The sequence below is a fragment of the Pieris brassicae genome, chromosome 2 (assembly GCF_905147105.1).
Source record: "Pieris brassicae chromosome 2, ilPieBrab1.1, whole genome shotgun sequence".
Lineage (NCBI taxonomy): Eukaryota > Metazoa > Arthropoda > Insecta > Lepidoptera > Pieridae > Pieris > Pieris brassicae.
This window is the reverse complement of record NC_059666.1, coordinates 15,070,363-15,089,024: the sequence shown is the minus strand read 5'-3', so window position 1 is coordinate 15,089,024 and position 18,662 is coordinate 15,070,363. Positions and strand designations below refer to the sequence as shown.

Sequence of the window (18,662 nt, the reverse complement as noted above, 5' to 3'; positions counted from 1 at the left end):
TAATTTCATGTTTTGGTGTTTCGACTCGGGATAGGCCAACGTACAATTGGCTATGGGTAAAACATTAGATTGTACGTTCTTAAATACTGTACAACATATTTTGTTCTATAATCAACAGTTTTTATGACAAATTTTTATGGAGAATTTTGTACACCTATATTATTGCATTTTTTTTGGGAACCCTTTGGATGTGTTATACAGGTTGTCCCAAAAGTCGATGTCAAGTCGAAATTTTCTCATAGGTAATGCCACACCAGTTATCAGAAAAATTAAAAAAAAAAATTAAGTCACGTATTTTTGAAGTTATGGAAATTTTCCTTTTATTCCAGAAAATGTACACCATGTGACAGTTTTTTCATTCCTGTTGTTACAAATATTTACTTTTTGCCAATTTTTTTTCTCTTACGTCATCCCGAATAGTGCTTTATGAATAAAAAAACTGTCACATGGTGTGCATTTTCTGGAATATCAAAAAAATATCCATAACTTCAAAAATACATGACTTATTTTTTTTCTGATAACTGGTGTGGCATTACCTATGATAAAATTCCGACTTGACGTCGACTTTTGGGACACCCTGTATAGACTATGTCAGTCAGTAAGGATACAGCTTACTAATTGTGAAAGATTTTTTTTTTAAATCAGCCCAGTAGTTTGTAAAAACATTACAAACATACATACAAAAACATAAATGTTTCCTCTTAATAATATTGGTAGGTAGATTAATCGACATTCTAATGAGAACTCAAATCGCGAAAATAATTAATATAGTCCCTGATTAGAAAATAATTGAAGAGATATTGAGTAACTATTTATGGCTATATTAAAATTATTGGGTATTTAACATTTACTTTTGTTGTTTTTTTGCAACCTAATACAATTGAATTGAGACTCATATTCTGTAATAGTATTTGCAAGATTGTGATGATTTTTTACTACTTTAACAGTTACATTCTTGATGAAGGCCGTCACAGGAATTGTTTAGCTAGGAATTTCAAACCAATTTTTAAAACAAACAAATACATTTCCAAAATCTTTTATTAATTCATTTGTTAAGACATTGTGACCTTAAAATTAAAATGTAATTGGTATCAGCCGTAACTTAAGGTACAAATTGCAGGGGCTCCAGCACTTAGAATTATTTTTTACACTGGTATTGTTACAAAGTTTGTACTTAATTTAAAAATGCAAATTTATTTGATAAATCGAGGCACAAAAAATTTAAAATAATATATAACAAACATTTATAATTTAAATGACGCTAAAATGATATTTACAAAGTATGTATCTCAAAATCTAAAAAGATAATTTAATTAATAATATTCGAATTTCATTGGCAATGTATAGTTGCCATAAAAACCTCCTGGTAACATTTTAAAATAAAATCAAAATCAGATTCACATCTGTATAATATATAATCTTTATTTTTTTTTACTTTAATTCAATCAATGATACACAAGTTTAGTTGGTAACATTATTAATAAGCGTGCACAGATATAAATAGGTAGTTTTATAATCTTATAATAATACAGTATTAAGTGCTCACAGTAAATACCATTTAAAAACCTCAGTCTTAAAAAAGGCACAAATACCGAACGTATAAAAATAGCTGCCATTATTTATATTATATTGGCACATCTCTATTTATTGTCTATGATTAATCCCAGATGCTTTACACAACTTACACATGACTTATAGTTTGATGTTATGATTATTTAATTTCGTTTTCTGTAAGCTGATTAAAGCAATTTGGTGAAAAATAATTCATTTAACGCATAAAAAAGAATACTGTTACTTATACCATAAAGTATATCACAATTAGGTATAGTATATAATATATGTACTTTAAAAGTAACTATTACAATAGGAGCAAAATTTTAATTATTTGTAAAGCAATTAATTAATTCATTATTTTATTAATAATGATATAGTTAACATGTGACGTCATTTCATATGTGATTATGTATATAATTTAGTTACATAAAGATGTATATTTAAATGTATATCACATAATTTGTATAATATAGGTACATGTTACAGTATTTATAGGAAACATTAATATTTTACCATGCATTTGTGTTAATTTATTACAATTTTCGTACTAATGAAAATTATCTCCTAATTGACGATTCTCTATACAAAATGAGGTAATCGCCAAAAATAAGAACCATTTATCCAAAGAACCGCATGCGCATGCGCAGATAAAAAAAATACTTGCTTGTTGTCCTGTCTGAATATGCCAAATATCACTAGAAATTGCTATAAGGCGTACATTTTCCTGTAGGCAACGCATTCACATGAACACATATTACGACTCGTAATTTGTATATGGAACCCGGACGTAAGGCAACAGGCACTTTCCAAAGAAGTCCTTATAAAAGGGGTCAAAAGGCTCCCGACAAAACTTCCTTCAAATAAAGGATCTTTAAGATAGTGGGCCCTAAAGTGGCTTCCAAAAAATCCCAATATAATCGATATTCTCATCATTCGAGATATTCCGTATATCCCTGAGCGCCGGTGAAGATAACATCTATCCATATTCTAGCGGCCTCACCAGATGGCGCCATAAGGTAGTATCGCCTTTGTTTAGTTTTGATAATAAATGTTGTCTGTGGATTCGGTGATTTCGACGTGTTGCCATGATCTAGATACACTTCTTCTATAACCTAAAAAAATAAAAATGGAGGCAACAATAACTTAGGAAAGATTTTAATTTAAGATTTTTATAATATTACAATCGCAAATAAAATACTAGAATATGATCTAGTATTATTTGATATAAGTTTTGAATTATTTACCTGAAAATAAGCGCCACCTCGCGGCTTTTTCTCAGTCTTGTCCCAATAGTAGACGAACGTTTTAGATTCACGGTCAAAAACGAACCACCTGGAATTATTATTAGTTATATTTTTACTGTTCACATGAGCTGTTACTTCTGTAACGTGTTTTAAAAAAGCTACGAAATAAATACTTCTCGTCGATCAATATCTAAATTTAAGCGAATATTTACTAAGGAATATAAAATTGTAATTACAATAATATGACAAGTTGCCTATTGATCTTTTTCGGTACATTAAGTCGACCTATTTTGAAGTAAATCGTATTAAAATTAAAAAAAGTATACATATATAAGTAGAGTATAAAAGTATACACAATAGAATTATGTACATACACTGTGTCCAGTTTGTGTTTCCACCAGATCATTGTCTTTTTTTTCTTATTATGTATACAATAAATAAATAAACATTATATTTATAATAATCACGTCTGTGGTTGGAGGGGTTAAGCATTTAGATAATTTATTACGATTTCTATTTCTGACGAAATAATTTTCTAGAAGGTATAGATCACTGCCATGTAATTTTTTCAAGGGGATGGTGATTAAATTTTTAAAGGCCAAATGCCCTCATAGCGTAGGCGAGTATTTGGACCATAGATTTGACACCGATTGTAAATAATTTAACTTTGACATTATTTTATGTAGTATTTATTGTCTTTGGTTAACATAGCTTTTACACATTGAAAGAAAACAAATATTTTAACCGGATTAAAGCTCTTTGTATTATTATAAACGTCGGAAAAATAATTAAATTTAGAACTATGTAATAATTATAAGTCTAGTGAATTTTATGTTCTTAATACGACATTGTAAACATAAATACGACATATGCATGCCAATTTATATATGGCCGATTGTGCGGATATTTGTAATTGATCAATCTTACCACTGTACCACTATCTTGGCAAATAAACGATTATTATTATTACTATTAAATACCTGCTATATTAATCAGTAAAACATTAATTTGCTACTGAATTCTTAATTCCAGTGAGTTGTTGATTGGTGTAATTCAGAGTTGAGACTTAGCGCTAAGCCTTACTCCCATATTTGAAAACTTTGACATACGGGAAATACAGTTACCGGTAAGTCTTCACTTTGAATGATACTCTAAACAACACGCTTTCCACGCAATATATAAAATAAGAATGTTGTAAATGCTTTCTTTAGATCTAACCGCGAAATATTACGTACCTTTTGGACCACGTGTGGAATTTGGCGCCCAACTTGTGCAAATAACCCCGACATGAACTCGAGTTTATAGTCACGTAGGGGCACAATTCGATTTGGTGTCCTGAAATATAAAACAAATCATTTAAACCAACAACAGATAAATAAAAATGTATCGCAAAATCAGTTTCTAAGCGCAAAACTCGACGATGGCTGGACCAATTCGAGTTTTTTAATATTTATTCCTTGAACTCTGAGGAGGTTCTTGTCCTCCTGGTCTTGAAAAGCGAAGTCTCTATTGGGTAGCATAGATTTTACACATTAAGAAAACACGTCTTTAAACGGATTGAAAAGCTATGGATTATTATTATAAACATATAATTATTTACATAATTTTTATTTTTTTCCGACGTTTCGCGTGCTTTACAGAGTGCGTGGTCACGGTGACTGAAGACAAAAGGTGTTGTATGTCAAAAGTATCACAGCTGCAGAGAAAGTTGTGTTATCTTTATTTATTGCCCCGAAGTTGATATCGACTAAAAGATGACGGGTTTTTGCAAAAATGACTCACGGTGTCCTCTATTTTCGCGAATTGCTTGTCTTTGTTATATGTAGGTACTAAAAAGGTAGGCTAAGTAAAAAAATCATTAAAAAAACAAAGCAATTCGCAGGGGTAATTAGTTGAGGTAGTAAAAAAATTAAAATATTAATAAGATATAATTGGACTGATAATTTTTATTTATGAAAATGAAGACGGGCAGACAGCTCCATAAAGTTTTGGAAAAAATGTTCCTTGACTCCTTTTAAAGCAGATGTTTTGTTTGTCACAAAAATAATTTTAATAAACTGGAACAATCCAGTTACCTGCGGACTCGACGTGTCGTCGTAAATCAAAGTCGTCCCTGTCAACGGGAAGGTATCGTGTAAGAGGTCGCTGCCACTCACTCGTGGTTGTACCGCGTCGGCTCCGGCGTGGGGCATTGCTGAGAGACACTGAAAATATATTAATTATGTTATTTGGTTCGTGATCATAGCTAAGATAAATAATATATAGCAAAAAACAATTATACTGAACATATAGCTAATGACGGAAAACATAATACGGCGGACTCTCAATAATTTGATTTTTCCGGTCTCTTAAAATAGATTGATGAAAATCAATGTTAATTGGTCCCCTCGGGAAGCTGAAGGAGTAGCAGTAACTCGGCAACATCCGATAATTGGAAGTCCAGGCTTCCCTTCTCTATAATTTGAAATGCTTATTTTATTCATGCACAGACCTATCATTTTTTTTAATTCTTTGGACATTGATAGAGGGAAGTCATAAATTTTTATCACACTATATATTTGAAATTTATCATTGGTCTCTTGAGATTCAAATTATCGAGAGTTTACCATATACAAAAAGTATCAAAGATTTACGAAAAAAAAAACAATATTAAATACATTTAACTAATTAATACCTAATTCGGCTATGTAGTGTTATTAACAGGATATATAAACAGATTGGTTTGAACGTGGAACAACTATCTACTCAATTATGAATCTGTGCCTCATACATTGTAATGAAGTCGAGGCTTATTAGTGAAAAAGGTTACATGCATAGTAAATTTTATTTTAATTTTAGATTATAGGTAACTGATTACCATACGGCCATTTCCGTAGACATATTTAGTTAATACAAAACAAAACTATAATATCTGCAATTCGTTTAAGAATGACTGTCTAGCCACGATAAAAAATATTCATATTTCCGCTATATTTTCGTTTAATTCATATAAAAATCCCCAAAATGTCTTACATATATTATCCCTGCTGAAATCAGAAGCGTGACTGAGCGGTCGGCTGTCATCGCTGTGTTTCTCATCTTCTGTCGATTCCGTACGGGAGTTACGGACTTGCAACTGTGGACAAATATAATTAAGCATCAAGTTTTTCGACGATATTTTTTTTAATTTATAATCACCAGATCGACTTGGCAGTGGTGGATAATCTGTGTTAAGAAATACTTATGTCTCTGCGGACACACTATTCCAAATCAATCAACCTCGGATAAAACAGGTGTGCGAGACGATAAATAATAAAACCATAAATACATATTTTAAAATTATTATATAAATATAATAAATATTACATTGAAATAACACTTATAATTTAAAAAAAGAGTGTTGCTACAACCTATTTAGATCTAGGACTCAAATGTCTGTATCTGTTTCATGATCGTGTCAATCACATAGGCAAGTAGGTATCAGCCTCCGGTGCCTAACACACGCTGTCGACTTTTTGGGTCTAAGGCAAGCCAGTTTCCTCACGATGTTTTCCTTCACCGTTCGAGCGAATGTTAATTGCGTACATAGAAAGTCCATTGGTGCCCAACCAGGTTAGGTTAGGCACCAATGAATGAGGAATGAGACGCACGCTGAACCCACTAGGCTTACACTTATAATTAATGGTAAATATACATACTTTTTGGCATCTTATTAATAAAACTTACACAGATTGGTTTCGGTGTACAACTGAGACTCCACTGAGAACTCTTTATTAAAGTCAACCACATGGACATAATGTTGCGAGAATTAAGCTTTAAGCACTTTAAAAAGTTCACGATGTTTCATAAATAAAACACTTCACGGTAAATTCAGTGTTAAAAAGTATAAAGTTGAATTATTTCATACAAAATCACGGACATGTAAACAACTAAATTACATTTTCGCGGAAAAAGGGTGAGTGCGATACAATCTTTGATGTATATAATGAATGCGTTTCAAAACAAGTGTTAATGATTTGTTTGGTTCGTAAACGTTAAAGAATTTTCCACTGTACGTAAATATTGCAATAACAATTAACAAAATTAATATTGTATGTTGTTGTCATTAAAATTTTCACTTTAAAAATGAATTAAGTTAACAAAAGTTATATTTTTTGGGCTAAGGTTTTTAGGCTTTTATTAACAGTAAGATGACTCTCGTACGTCGAAAACGTATTTGATTGACATATGACAGTTCGTGTCTAGACTCACCTAGGATAGAACGGACATCTCTCAACACCCAGGACCATTTGACAGGGAACGTTTTAATATCTGGATCTAGTTTTTTTTAGGACTTTATTATTAATTACCACATTTAATTAATTATTTAATTTAAGGGACGTAAATTATGTTAAGACTCTTGAAGATTTTAAAAAGTCGATAAGAGAAACACGAAAATTTACATCGAGACTTTCTTCTCGAATCCGATAAATATGATGATTTTCATCTCAACAGAATAATCTGTGCTAATAAAAACCTATTATCAATTAACATTTGAATGCCACGGTCATACGATACAGTTGTGATAATATTTTAGAGGAATGCGTTTATAAAAATAAATTGGCAACAGCAACTGAGTCATTTCAAAGGTTATCTATGTATATTTAATTTATATAGCACTAAATAAAACCCGTATGTAATTTTTATTATTTATGTCTCTATTAATGTTTTTAAATATGAATAAATTGATTTTACAACTCAACGTTGCGATAATTAACACTACATAACGGCGTAACAGATTTATGAAAGTACATTATATGATTATTTACAAATAACAAAATATTTGCTTTTGAAATATATATTTTTTATAGATTAGGGGGTAAACGAGCCTGCGGGACATCCAAACCCAATGGACACCTATTTTAGTGGGTGCGTTGCCGTACTTTGAGGAAGGAGTATACTCTTATTTAAACAATTGGGGATCGTATCTACCTGGAAAGACCCCCATCGGCAGTCAATTCCACAGTTCACTAGTTCAAAAGCGTATTCGCGAAATGACTTGTGAAGCAGACGGCTGAAGACTTTCAGCCATCAAGGTGATGCTGCTGACATTTTCAATTAATACGGCTAGTGTTGAAACGAGGCTGGAGGGATCCACTTTAATATTGACAACTAATATTGTCAACATGTTTATCTAAAGATACCTTTAGCTAGATTTATATCGCGTCAAAGAAGCCCACGCGAAACGCCCATGTGTCGGTTCCAATTAAGTGTTTCTATAACGCTACGAACATTATTTGTTATTTGAGTAAAATAATCTTTAGCTACACTGTTCTATATGACAGGATGTACTTAAGAATGTTGAAGTTATTATATAAGTCTTGTGGATTAGAACACCTTGATAGTCTAAGACATCGTTTGTCAACGTGTGTTTGTAGTATTGTCTTTTGTTAAAATAGCTTTTACACATTAAGAAAACACTTTTAAACGGATTGAAGCTATGTATTATTCACGGTGACCACGCGAAACGTCGGAAAAATATAAATTTATGTAAATAATTATAAGTTTATAATAATAATACATAGCTTCAATCCGTTTAAAAAGTGTTCTCTTAACGTGTGTTTGTTTTCATTATTATGTCGCGACCCACGAAAAAGCCAAAGAAGTTAAATAATACAGTCTTGCGACCCCGTCACTGTAAAATTGTAATTATATGTATATAGCACACTATTTAACGAATCTTTTGTTTGTATTTATTATTTTTCATTTATACTACTTTTTTTTTTATACTACGCCCTTTTAAAACAAACTCGACCCGCTTGAGAATCTTAGACGTTGTTTGACGCGTTGAAGGCGATACAGGTCATACAAAAGTTGGTTCATTTCTCGAATATCACATTAGTAGAAGTAGTGGTAAGATTTTGAAGCTAGATATACGCCTTTTCATATTTAAAGAACAATTAATTGTGGAAATATATATTTGAAGTGAAAATACGACATTATTTACGATCACAAAAATTTGTAGTAATTTTTATGTACGTTGACGTGAGGCAATAGTAAATTAGTTTAATTCAAATTTTGCGGCAGTGAAACATAAAAGTTATTTGTATTTTAAAATATTATTTGTGAGCTGTTTCTTTTTAATACTTGCGGTGAAGGTAGACATCGTCAGGAAACATGTAGATTCAAATCGATGTGTGTCTGTACTTGTCTATCAATGAAAAATGATGAAAGAGACAGATGCAATCCGAACTTGACGCTTGACGATAATTCAAATTTCATATGGACACTTATAAACGTTAATATTTATAACATCACTAAGACAGAATTAAGAGCGGAGGGGAGGGGGGGGGGGGGGAGAAGAATTGCAAATCTGTGCCACTCTTTGAATCGCCACATTTTTTGGTTTACAAAGAAACTGTACTGTAACCATTACAGAGCATGGTGTAATGGTTGCAGTCCCTTGACACATCTATTTCTTTTGAAGTGCTGTTATACATATATATATATATATACGCTATGTATTTCAGAAACTTTTAAGTATACATTTAAAGTTTTATTTTCTAATACGAGTAGTATCAACTTTATTGTAATGTAGCTTGCACAGACTAATATAGAGTAAAGATTTATTACTCGTTATTGATACAACTTTGCAATCCCCTTGGAGTGGATTATCAACATTAAACACAGATTACGTTGCAGTATTAATAGTTAAAGGCCGGTTAGGGCCCAGGACAATCTTGACTATGTTTGTTCATAAAATGTAAGTTTTTCAGTGAGCTATTTATACTTGACAATATTGGACAATTTGGTTTTTTTTGGGGTGTGATACTTTGATTGTTGGGCCTTAGGATAAAATTAAGTCGCGCACGCAAAACTCTGTTTTATTTCTCTTTACCTTATAAGCAACTATTGATCGGGCACATAAAACCCTATTGATGCAGTCGTGGTCTTGCAAGTAAAATGCATAGAAGAGTTACAGATCTTAATAAATCTAGTCCAAGCATCAATTATGTAATAAAGACGTCAACACATCTTATTAGAATGTGGATGAAACCAGAATATACATTGCGACGTAGTAGATGTGTTTTTTTTTTACTTTTTGACAGTGTTCGGATTATCTATGGACAGGGGAACGCTTTTATTTTTTAATTGTCTAGGCAGTTTAAAGTAAGATGGTCACTATATGTCTCTGTTTCATATGAGCCGGTCACACAGACAACCGTGGCTTGTATCTTCATAAATAAAGAGCCAAACACACAAACCACATCAACCGTTAGACATAGGCTGACTTTTATCCAGGCATTATCCAAGCAGTTCAACATTCCTCTAGAACTCAATCATAATATGTCATCTCTCATCGTTAAGGCAGCGCTCGTAAGAAATCGAAAAGAATTTTACTACCGCGAGCGAGTGTTGATATGAATCAATATATAAACCTATGACATTCACTCATAACGCTTTCAATTGGTAAAATAATTTTCGAAATACTCTCAAGTAAATATACTATTATTATAGATATTATTGAACACTTAACGAAGTTTGCTTTGTTTGGTTGTAAGTTTTTATTACTTAAACCAATAAAATGCAAGATAACGTTTAGATCAGTAGACACGCTGCGAAATACTTTCTATCCGGCCTTCAAACCAAAACTTTAGATTAAGAGAAAGGTAACTTAATTGAAAGAAAATCGTACAATAATTTCTTTACCTAGTGTACCTTACAACGGAAAGCAGATTTGAAAATTTAACATAACTATAATTTAACCAAATAAATTATCTTTTACGAATATAAACTTTATTATTATTATTATATATTAGCGTTTTGTGTTTGTGAAAGAAGTTTTAATAATATTAATAATGGAAAAAGTATTAAGAGTAAAGTTATGTATCAAAAGCACAATATTTGTCCTTGTATTTAAGTACAAACCGCGGGATTGTGTTAATGAATGTCAACATAAATTTTATGACGCATGTCAGTAATGTATTGTTTGACATTTCTCTAAACAAAAAGCACGTGTTTAGCAAATATTGAACTGGGTGAAACGGCCATGGATTGCGAAGTGATGTGAAGGCGGATATAATAATTTTAATTACTAACAGATATTTGAAAAAAATATTTTTCATTAGACGCGATAACATCACAATGAATTTTATGATGTAAATACCGTCAATTTGAAATATATGTCATGTATGAACATTTAAGATATATCTTAACGAATTACATAAATAATTTCAATCGGTAATGATTGTACCGCGATGGTCATTTTGTGTTAAAAATTAAAATTAAAAAACACTTTTTGTCTAAACTTTCGCAACCCATCACAAGATTATACATACAAAACTTCATTAATTTAACTGTAACACTCCGAGAAATAAAGGAAAAAAAATCCACTGACAACTACGACGTTCCCGCCAAAATTCGATTCGACGCGCACAAGTTACGTGGCATGCGTCCAGAAACAAACTAACATTTTTGAGGATAAATTTAAATTCGTTTATTTTCAACCAGCTGTCACTGTACTCGCGATTTGTTTTTAAACGTTTGGAAATTAGTACTTCAATCGTTTGGCAAAGCGTACGATTCTAAGGTCAAACACGGTTGGGCACCGATGGACGTTTCCATCTAAATACACAATTAATACTTAGTACTCATATGAGGAATGTTTTGAAAAAGCCGGCAAGTAATACCCAGAAATTGCCTAGTAGGCATTTATGGCTGTAAATAAAACAATCGAATTACTGCGACAATGCCCCAACAAAGTTATGCAGACCTTAACCTCTAGGAGATATGGTTCGGCTAGTCAGTGGTTAAGATGCTCGAAGATTCTCCCTTTAGGTCCACATTGGTGACCGATGATGGACGGTGCTGGATGTTTTTTACAAATTACATTAACCGCGCGCTAGTCGGTAATGTCGGTGATGTTAGAACTTTTATGTCCGTAAGATTGTAGAACGTTGCCTTTGCAATACAGACGACTTAGTGCGGCTGTTTGAATAGAATATTTGCGGTAAAGTGACGGAGTTAGAAAACTGTTGCACTAGCTATGCGAGTATCAACATTAATTTTTACTTTACGACAACATATTTATGTAATTGTTCCTGAATAAAGGAGACCAGGATATAATATTTTTTTTTATTTTTTATTATTCTTTAGTTGTACGCTTGCTTTATATCTTTATAGATAAGCACTACAATTTTTGACACAGTGGGCGGAACAAATATTGTGTTTATGTACGCATTTGAAATTCTTAATGGTTCTGTTATTACGGCTATTAATGTGAGAGCGTTGGCATTCTAAAAATATTAAGATTAATCTTTTGAAAACTCTTGGCATTCCATTGACGTAGGCAAATAAAATATTGTTATAACTTTTCTTTATTAGCTTGACTTACCTAGCATATCTGAGAATACCCTTTGTGAAAATGATTCTGTGATTACAAGATTCTTATATACATCAGTTATAGTAGGTAATATATAAACTGTGGTAGGTAAGTAATTTATTATATAACAATAATATCAATTACAAATAATATCAATCGATTTTCATAGACTAAAGTCGTACATAGACAATATGTTCATAGACATGTCTTGCCTTGGCTGGTGCTTGCTCGTCTAATTCCTTAATGTATTCGACCATATCGAATTAATTATACTAATATGCAATGTCACTCGTTTTTGATTTTACTATGGGCGGATTGCCAACACACTTGACCATAGATTATGCCTTTACACTCTTAATTGGAGGGCTCCCAGTACTGTGGATATATCTATCGTAAGTGTTGGCGCCATATTATTGTCGTGGAGGACACATTGAAAATGTTAATTATCATGAAGTGAGGCGGTTCCTGAAATATGTGATAGTGATAAGATAACAGTGTTTATTGCGACGGTAATAGAATTCTAACAAGAATAGGTAAAAATGTTAGAATATTTAATCAGATATGGTATGGTATTCATGACATTAATAGGTATAATTTGGGACATTGTTCAAACTGTTAAATAGAGTGGGCACTAACACGCTACCCCGTAAATGTACCCATGTTTACCTGTCACTCAAAAGACCATATGTAATACATACACGAAAACGATAACAATAAATGCACCTAAGCAAAGCTAATGAATTTAAGCTTTCACCTAAACGTAAAAAAACCGAATCTTTAAACTTATAAGTTATAAAAGAATTCCATTTTTAATGAGGACGAAATTAGATAATTCCGGCCACATCCCGCCACCATTTACAAAGTGTCAGGACGCGGGAGCGGTTTCCTTTACGAGACATTTCCTTAAATGTTGCTATTTATACTAGGCCACACGTACTGAAGCTAGTGGAAATATAAACAAACTTCATGATTCTTTATGAATATAAATAATTGCAAGTACATCTCGTAATTAAATTGCAAACAAAAGCATAATAGTTTTAAATTAATTAACACAATTTATCCAGAGCTTAATACATTTGGTAGTGGGCTGATCAATATAAAAAAGCATTGTTAAGCGCATAACGTAATCCACATTGTTAAGCAAAAAAATACTAGTAAAAACTAAAATTGGAATTATAACATTTTTATTAATTTTTTGTAAAATTTATGTTCACCATAACTGTAATGTATTTTAAAATAAATATATTGTAACATACTGTGGGAAAATGCATTATCTATTATGCGGTGTATTTCAATAAATCAATATTTTTATTGCCCGCGCGACTTTCTTTGCGGTTAACAGTTCGTATCAAGTAGTATCTATCTTAGTATCAAAGATCTACTTGTAAGCGGGAAACGAATTTGTATTTAAGACTAGAGGACCCGACAGACATATTATATATAACATTGGTATAATTAAATAAAAATGCTTATGGTATAATTATGATATACAACATTCTTTGTTTGTTTTTCTGGCGCGGATATAAATAATTTTGTTGGTATTCCGACACGGGAACAGGCGATATATATAACTGGCCATGTGAAAAACATGGATTTTCACGATTAATGCCCCAGACAATTAGCGACTGTTACTATTTTATATGTATTTTATCAATGCAATAACTCCGATCGAAGCATAATGTTTTAAACGATATTCATTTTTCTAACATTCTCTTTGACGATATTTGCAGCACGCATTCTGTCAATGTGATTTCAAACGCCACGTTACATGAGAAAAGTTTGAATTGTAAAAGCACTATGCACTGAAAATAAAATTTGCTATCGTAACAATATTTATGATTACTTAATATGCTGGTTAAATATTCTTAAATTTTCTAATTTTCCACGCTATTTTCGTATTTTTTTCTTTCATAAGAACCTTCTCCTGGCAATAAAAAAAACAACAAAAAAAGAATTGCCGAAATCCGTCCAGCCGTTCACGCGTGATGCCGTGACCAAGTGAAATAGGGATTCATTTTTATATATTAAGATAATATAATAGTTGAAAACTTTAAAACTAGGTAAAATAACTTACCTCTTCTATGGACGATGACAAGAAGCCGGAACTGAAACAAAAATATATGTTTATAAAATTTATTCCAGATTATTAATTTATAGAATTTTTCAAGATAGATATTTGTATACTAATGTATACATACATACATACTAATGTATGTAGGTGACAAATATCTATTATCATAAATAAAATAATATCTATTATTTTAATATGTATTTGATTACGAACATACATCAGTGTATTCCAAAACTATTTTTAAGGGGACAATGAAGGTGAGACGCACAATGTGCACACTTACCAACAATTCAGTGACGAGCCTTTCCTTTTCTCCATTATTATTTATATTCCAATTGACTAATACAACACTTAATAATTTAAACACATTTTATTTTTATTACACTTTATTCTTATACCATTTTATTACTAGCAGCTGTTTTCAATAAATTTTCAACAAATCTGATAGACGGCTACTCAAATCAAATCAAAGCCAAGTTTTTCTCCAGCAACTTAAGTTGAAATTTAACAAAGCAAAACAATGGAAAGTGAAATAATACGAAGAATTATATCTATTTTGTTTGCTTTTATCGTATAATGGATTTACGAGCGATTACGAGCTGTAGGTGACATTCGTGGCTTCCATGTCAAGACGGAATGGATTGTAATAACAAAGTTTCACATTCATAGACAGCGTGCCAAAAACTAAACAGTTTTTTTAAACTCTCAGCTCTAGAATTCTAAGAAAAATCGAGTCACAAAAAATTGCATTTCGGAATCCATGGAATGTGCAAAAATGTTAAATACATAATAATATATGTAGTTTAAGAAGTTCCTACTTGCGCTTTATCACTCGTCACGAAAATACAAACGACATTGTGTATCGCACGGATCGAAAACATCTGTTGACTCAATTGTCAGAAGGAAGTGCGTAATATGCAGTGTTTATACGCGGTGTTCTAAAGCGTTTTATATGGAAAATTTATATGTATATATCTTTAGTAATTTCAGTAAATTCTTGTATTATAGGTACATAAGTTGTATAAACCAATGGCGCTACAATCTTTTATGGTCTGGGGCTCAGTTTTCTATATCTGTTTCGTGATAATTTATTTTTCTTAACATGCAACATCCTTCTGTGCCTGACTCACGCCGTCTTCTTTTTGGAGTCTAAGCCATGCCGATTTCCTCCCGATGTTTTCCTTCAGCGTTCGAGCAAATGTTAAATGCGCACATAGACACAAAGTCCATTGGTGCACAGCCGGGGACAGAACCTAAGACTAAGAGGGATAACAGAGATATATATATAAGAAAAAAATATAAAAAAAGTGTTGTGTAATAGTCCCCCTATTACTCATGCGTGGTGAGAACGGTTTACAAACCGTAACAAATTATTGATTTTAAAGAAATATTTCCGCACTCCCTGTATTAAAAAATAATTGTTAACGGCCGTATGATACCTATGTATCGTAATTGTTTCATATGTGTACCTACTGTTGTCATTAATAATCATAGCACAGAAAATTAGTAGCAATCACAAGGGAATCTGGTTTAATATATAAATATTTTGAAGTTCGAACGTGACTTTTGTTAAATATATAATCGATAGGTTATCGGAACGTATAGAGTTTTTTAGACTACTTAAAGCTGATTTTTCTTAAAGGGGTATCATTTTAGTAGTTTTCTAAATATAGAAGAAAGTAGCAAGGCACTTCGACATTTTACTTTTTTTTTTTAATTTACTTTTGTTTATGATAGGGGGAGGGCAATCGAGTATATGCAACAGCCATAAAAAGTAGCTAGGTAGCCCATAACCTACATGGTAGATGCATTGACGGTCTTTTAGGGAGGAATATGATCTTTTTTAAATGGTCAGAGCGGACTGAAAAGGACTTCCAGCCAAGGTGTGCTGGATGTTACTTGGAATTATTTCGGCGCGTGCGGTAATGAACACTCTCCATAGCACACTTCTAATCATATAATGATATAAGACAATCATTAATATATTATTTGATTATCTTTATAAATCGATTAATCATCTGCGCGTTTGTAATTCATAAATCGTCTGTGTGGATTCCAGAATGAATGACGTCTTTATTGGAGAACGTTTTTATACGAACATAAATTTAACGACTCAACCAATTCATCACGGAAAACGGATCAAGCCTAATAGACTAAAAAATAATCGAAATCCAAGTTAAATTGAGTACCTTTTAAATTTTTTATATGTATTGTCTATACATATATATAAAAATTAAAATATATTTATTATAATATATATTAAACACTTTTTATTACATATTAAACGTGTTTAAAATATTTTTCGATTACATTTTTTAAGATGTAAGTAATTCTAAGATTTGCATTGTTATTAAACCGGTCATGGCCGAGGTCGTACGGTGAAGGTTTGAACTTTGATCAACTGTTTCATGGTACAATTTTACAATTTTTTTTCAAATATGACTAAGAAAAAGATTAGCTAAGTCGATAAGGGGCACAATTGTTTACAAGGGTGTCTCAAATCTCTGCGACAAGAGTGAGCCGGACGCCAAAAGAATTTATATGGAAATGGTCACATGGTCCATACATGTTTGAATATTATTATTAAGATCTCGTTTCTTGGTTTATTTAACTTTGTGTTAAGTTTCCACGTACGAATCTCATACTAATTCATTGTTAGTTAGATAAATGAAATAGAACAAAGAGTCGACTCCGGTTTGACATTAACATTCCAAATGAGATTAAATTAAGGAATGCCAATTATTCCTAATTAATTTCTTATCTTGTTATAGGAATTACAATTGTAATTAATATGTATGAAAATTTGCCCCTTTTTATCCACGTAATAGAATGTAAATGCCTTGAAGAATTTGTTTCTTTAACGGACATCTATCAGATATATTATTAAACCTTAATATTTTTCACTCACTGAACTAACGTGTTCACTGTGACGAATTCGCGACTGTACTGATAGCGTTTATCTTATCAAATACTGAATAAACACAGCCTAGTTAGTACGTATTGATTTATGTACACAAAAAATATTTTAAGAAATAAAAACATAGACTTTCATTTTGGCCACTCAACTATTGACGCTTTGAAAGGAATAAGGTCAACTGAAGTACGCTTTACTCGTCAAGTAATACAAAATTATACTAGATGAACCGATGAACTCCATATCGCCTATATATATTTGTGTCAAAACTTAATACAACATTTATAAAACAGACCAAAGAAATTCGACCTCATACTACAGTTATAAAACACACATTTCTGAAGGCATTTATAAATATGACAAGAGACTATTTCCAATAAGACAGAAAAAATCAAATATTTTTCAGCTAGGACCAGTTTTTGTCGAATTAAAATATTGTCTTGTATTTTTCTTTACTTATGTGTTCCGTTTACACCCTCCTTAAACTTCCACAAATATATATATCATTCATATCAGTATCGCTAGAAATAGAATATTCGAGCATCCATAGTAACTTTAGACATATTTCAAGATCATAATTAGCCAAATCGGTCCAGCCACTCTCGAGTTTTAGCAAAACAAACGAACAGCAATTTCAATTCAATGCAATTTTTGTATATATAAATATACACACACATAAGATGTAATTTCCTTTACATAGACCAGTTTTAAAGTAATAGTGATAGTCTTAATAATGATCTTAGTATTTCAGTAGCAGACATAACTTGGGGAAATAAACCGGCAGATAGAATAATAACCACACAAGTAATTGTCCACGTGCACATACGATAAGGTTCAATTTTCATTTCTGCATTGACAATTACAATCACTTTAAATTAGAAGGCTATTTCATTATTATCTCGTCTGGGGGTTAGAGCTGTACTAAGCAAATGGCTTGCTATTTTTGGAGTAACATTATCTACTTAAGAATCATTTCCAAAACTGACCTGACTTTGATTTGATAGAAAAATTTGATACTTTTGCTTTCATAAAAGGTTCGAGATACTTAAACTATATTAAAATATTTTTACTAATAATTATTAACGAATTATATTATATAAGTCGTTATCGTTAATCGTTAATCTATAAACATGTGTGTAAAATACGCGAAGCTCTAAGACAGGAAAAAGTATTATTTTATTTTTAAATATATTTTTTTCTCACCTTTCTTCAAAAAGTGTTGAACTGGTAGTATTGAAAACATCCGTGGATGTATCTTCTAGCACGCTCCCGTAGTATTTAACATCATCACGTAAACTGTCAAAATCACCTGACAGCTGCCGTCTGTCAACATCACTTGGCGTCTGACAGCTGTCCCTTTCCGGTGTCTTCGCGCTATTTCGCTCGTGCCACAGTTTTTTCGTTTCGTCTTGAGCTTTTCGTTTTAATACTTCAATCTTCTCTCGTTCGTTTTCTATAACTTGACATCCTGCACAAAATAAAAACGATTGTATGTAATTATTTATAAAGGAATTTAAACATAATATTACAATCTACTTA

The 18,662-nt window shown here is 31.7% G+C and overlaps 1 protein-coding gene across 2 annotated transcripts in view; it reads right to left on the bottom strand.

The window, feature by feature from the left end:
• Positions 1 to 1,030: 1,030 nt before the first annotated feature.
• Positions 1,031 to 18,662, bottom strand: part of LOC123720772 (major antigen) — a 67,763-nt gene continuing 50,131 nt past the window's right edge. The window contains exons 13-19 of one of the 2 annotated variants that reach the window (XM_045677532.1): positions 18,327 to 18,591; positions 14,213 to 14,243; positions 5,811 to 5,913; positions 4,874 to 5,002; positions 4,034 to 4,133; positions 2,799 to 2,886; positions 1,031 to 2,666 (exon numbers count right to left, since the gene is read on the bottom strand). In XM_045677532.1, coding sequence (XP_045533488.1) covers positions 2,484 to 2,666; positions 2,799 to 2,886; positions 4,034 to 4,133; positions 4,874 to 5,002; positions 5,811 to 5,913; positions 14,213 to 14,243; positions 18,327 to 18,591 — 899 coding nt within the window. In that variant the 3' untranslated portion in view covers positions 1,031 to 2,483. Of the gene's footprint in view, positions 2,667 to 2,798; positions 2,887 to 4,033; positions 4,134 to 4,873; positions 5,003 to 5,810; positions 5,914 to 12,301; positions 12,604 to 14,212; positions 14,244 to 18,326; positions 18,592 to 18,662 lie in introns of those variants that run through there. The other variant, XM_045677533.1, reaches the window with a different exon arrangement.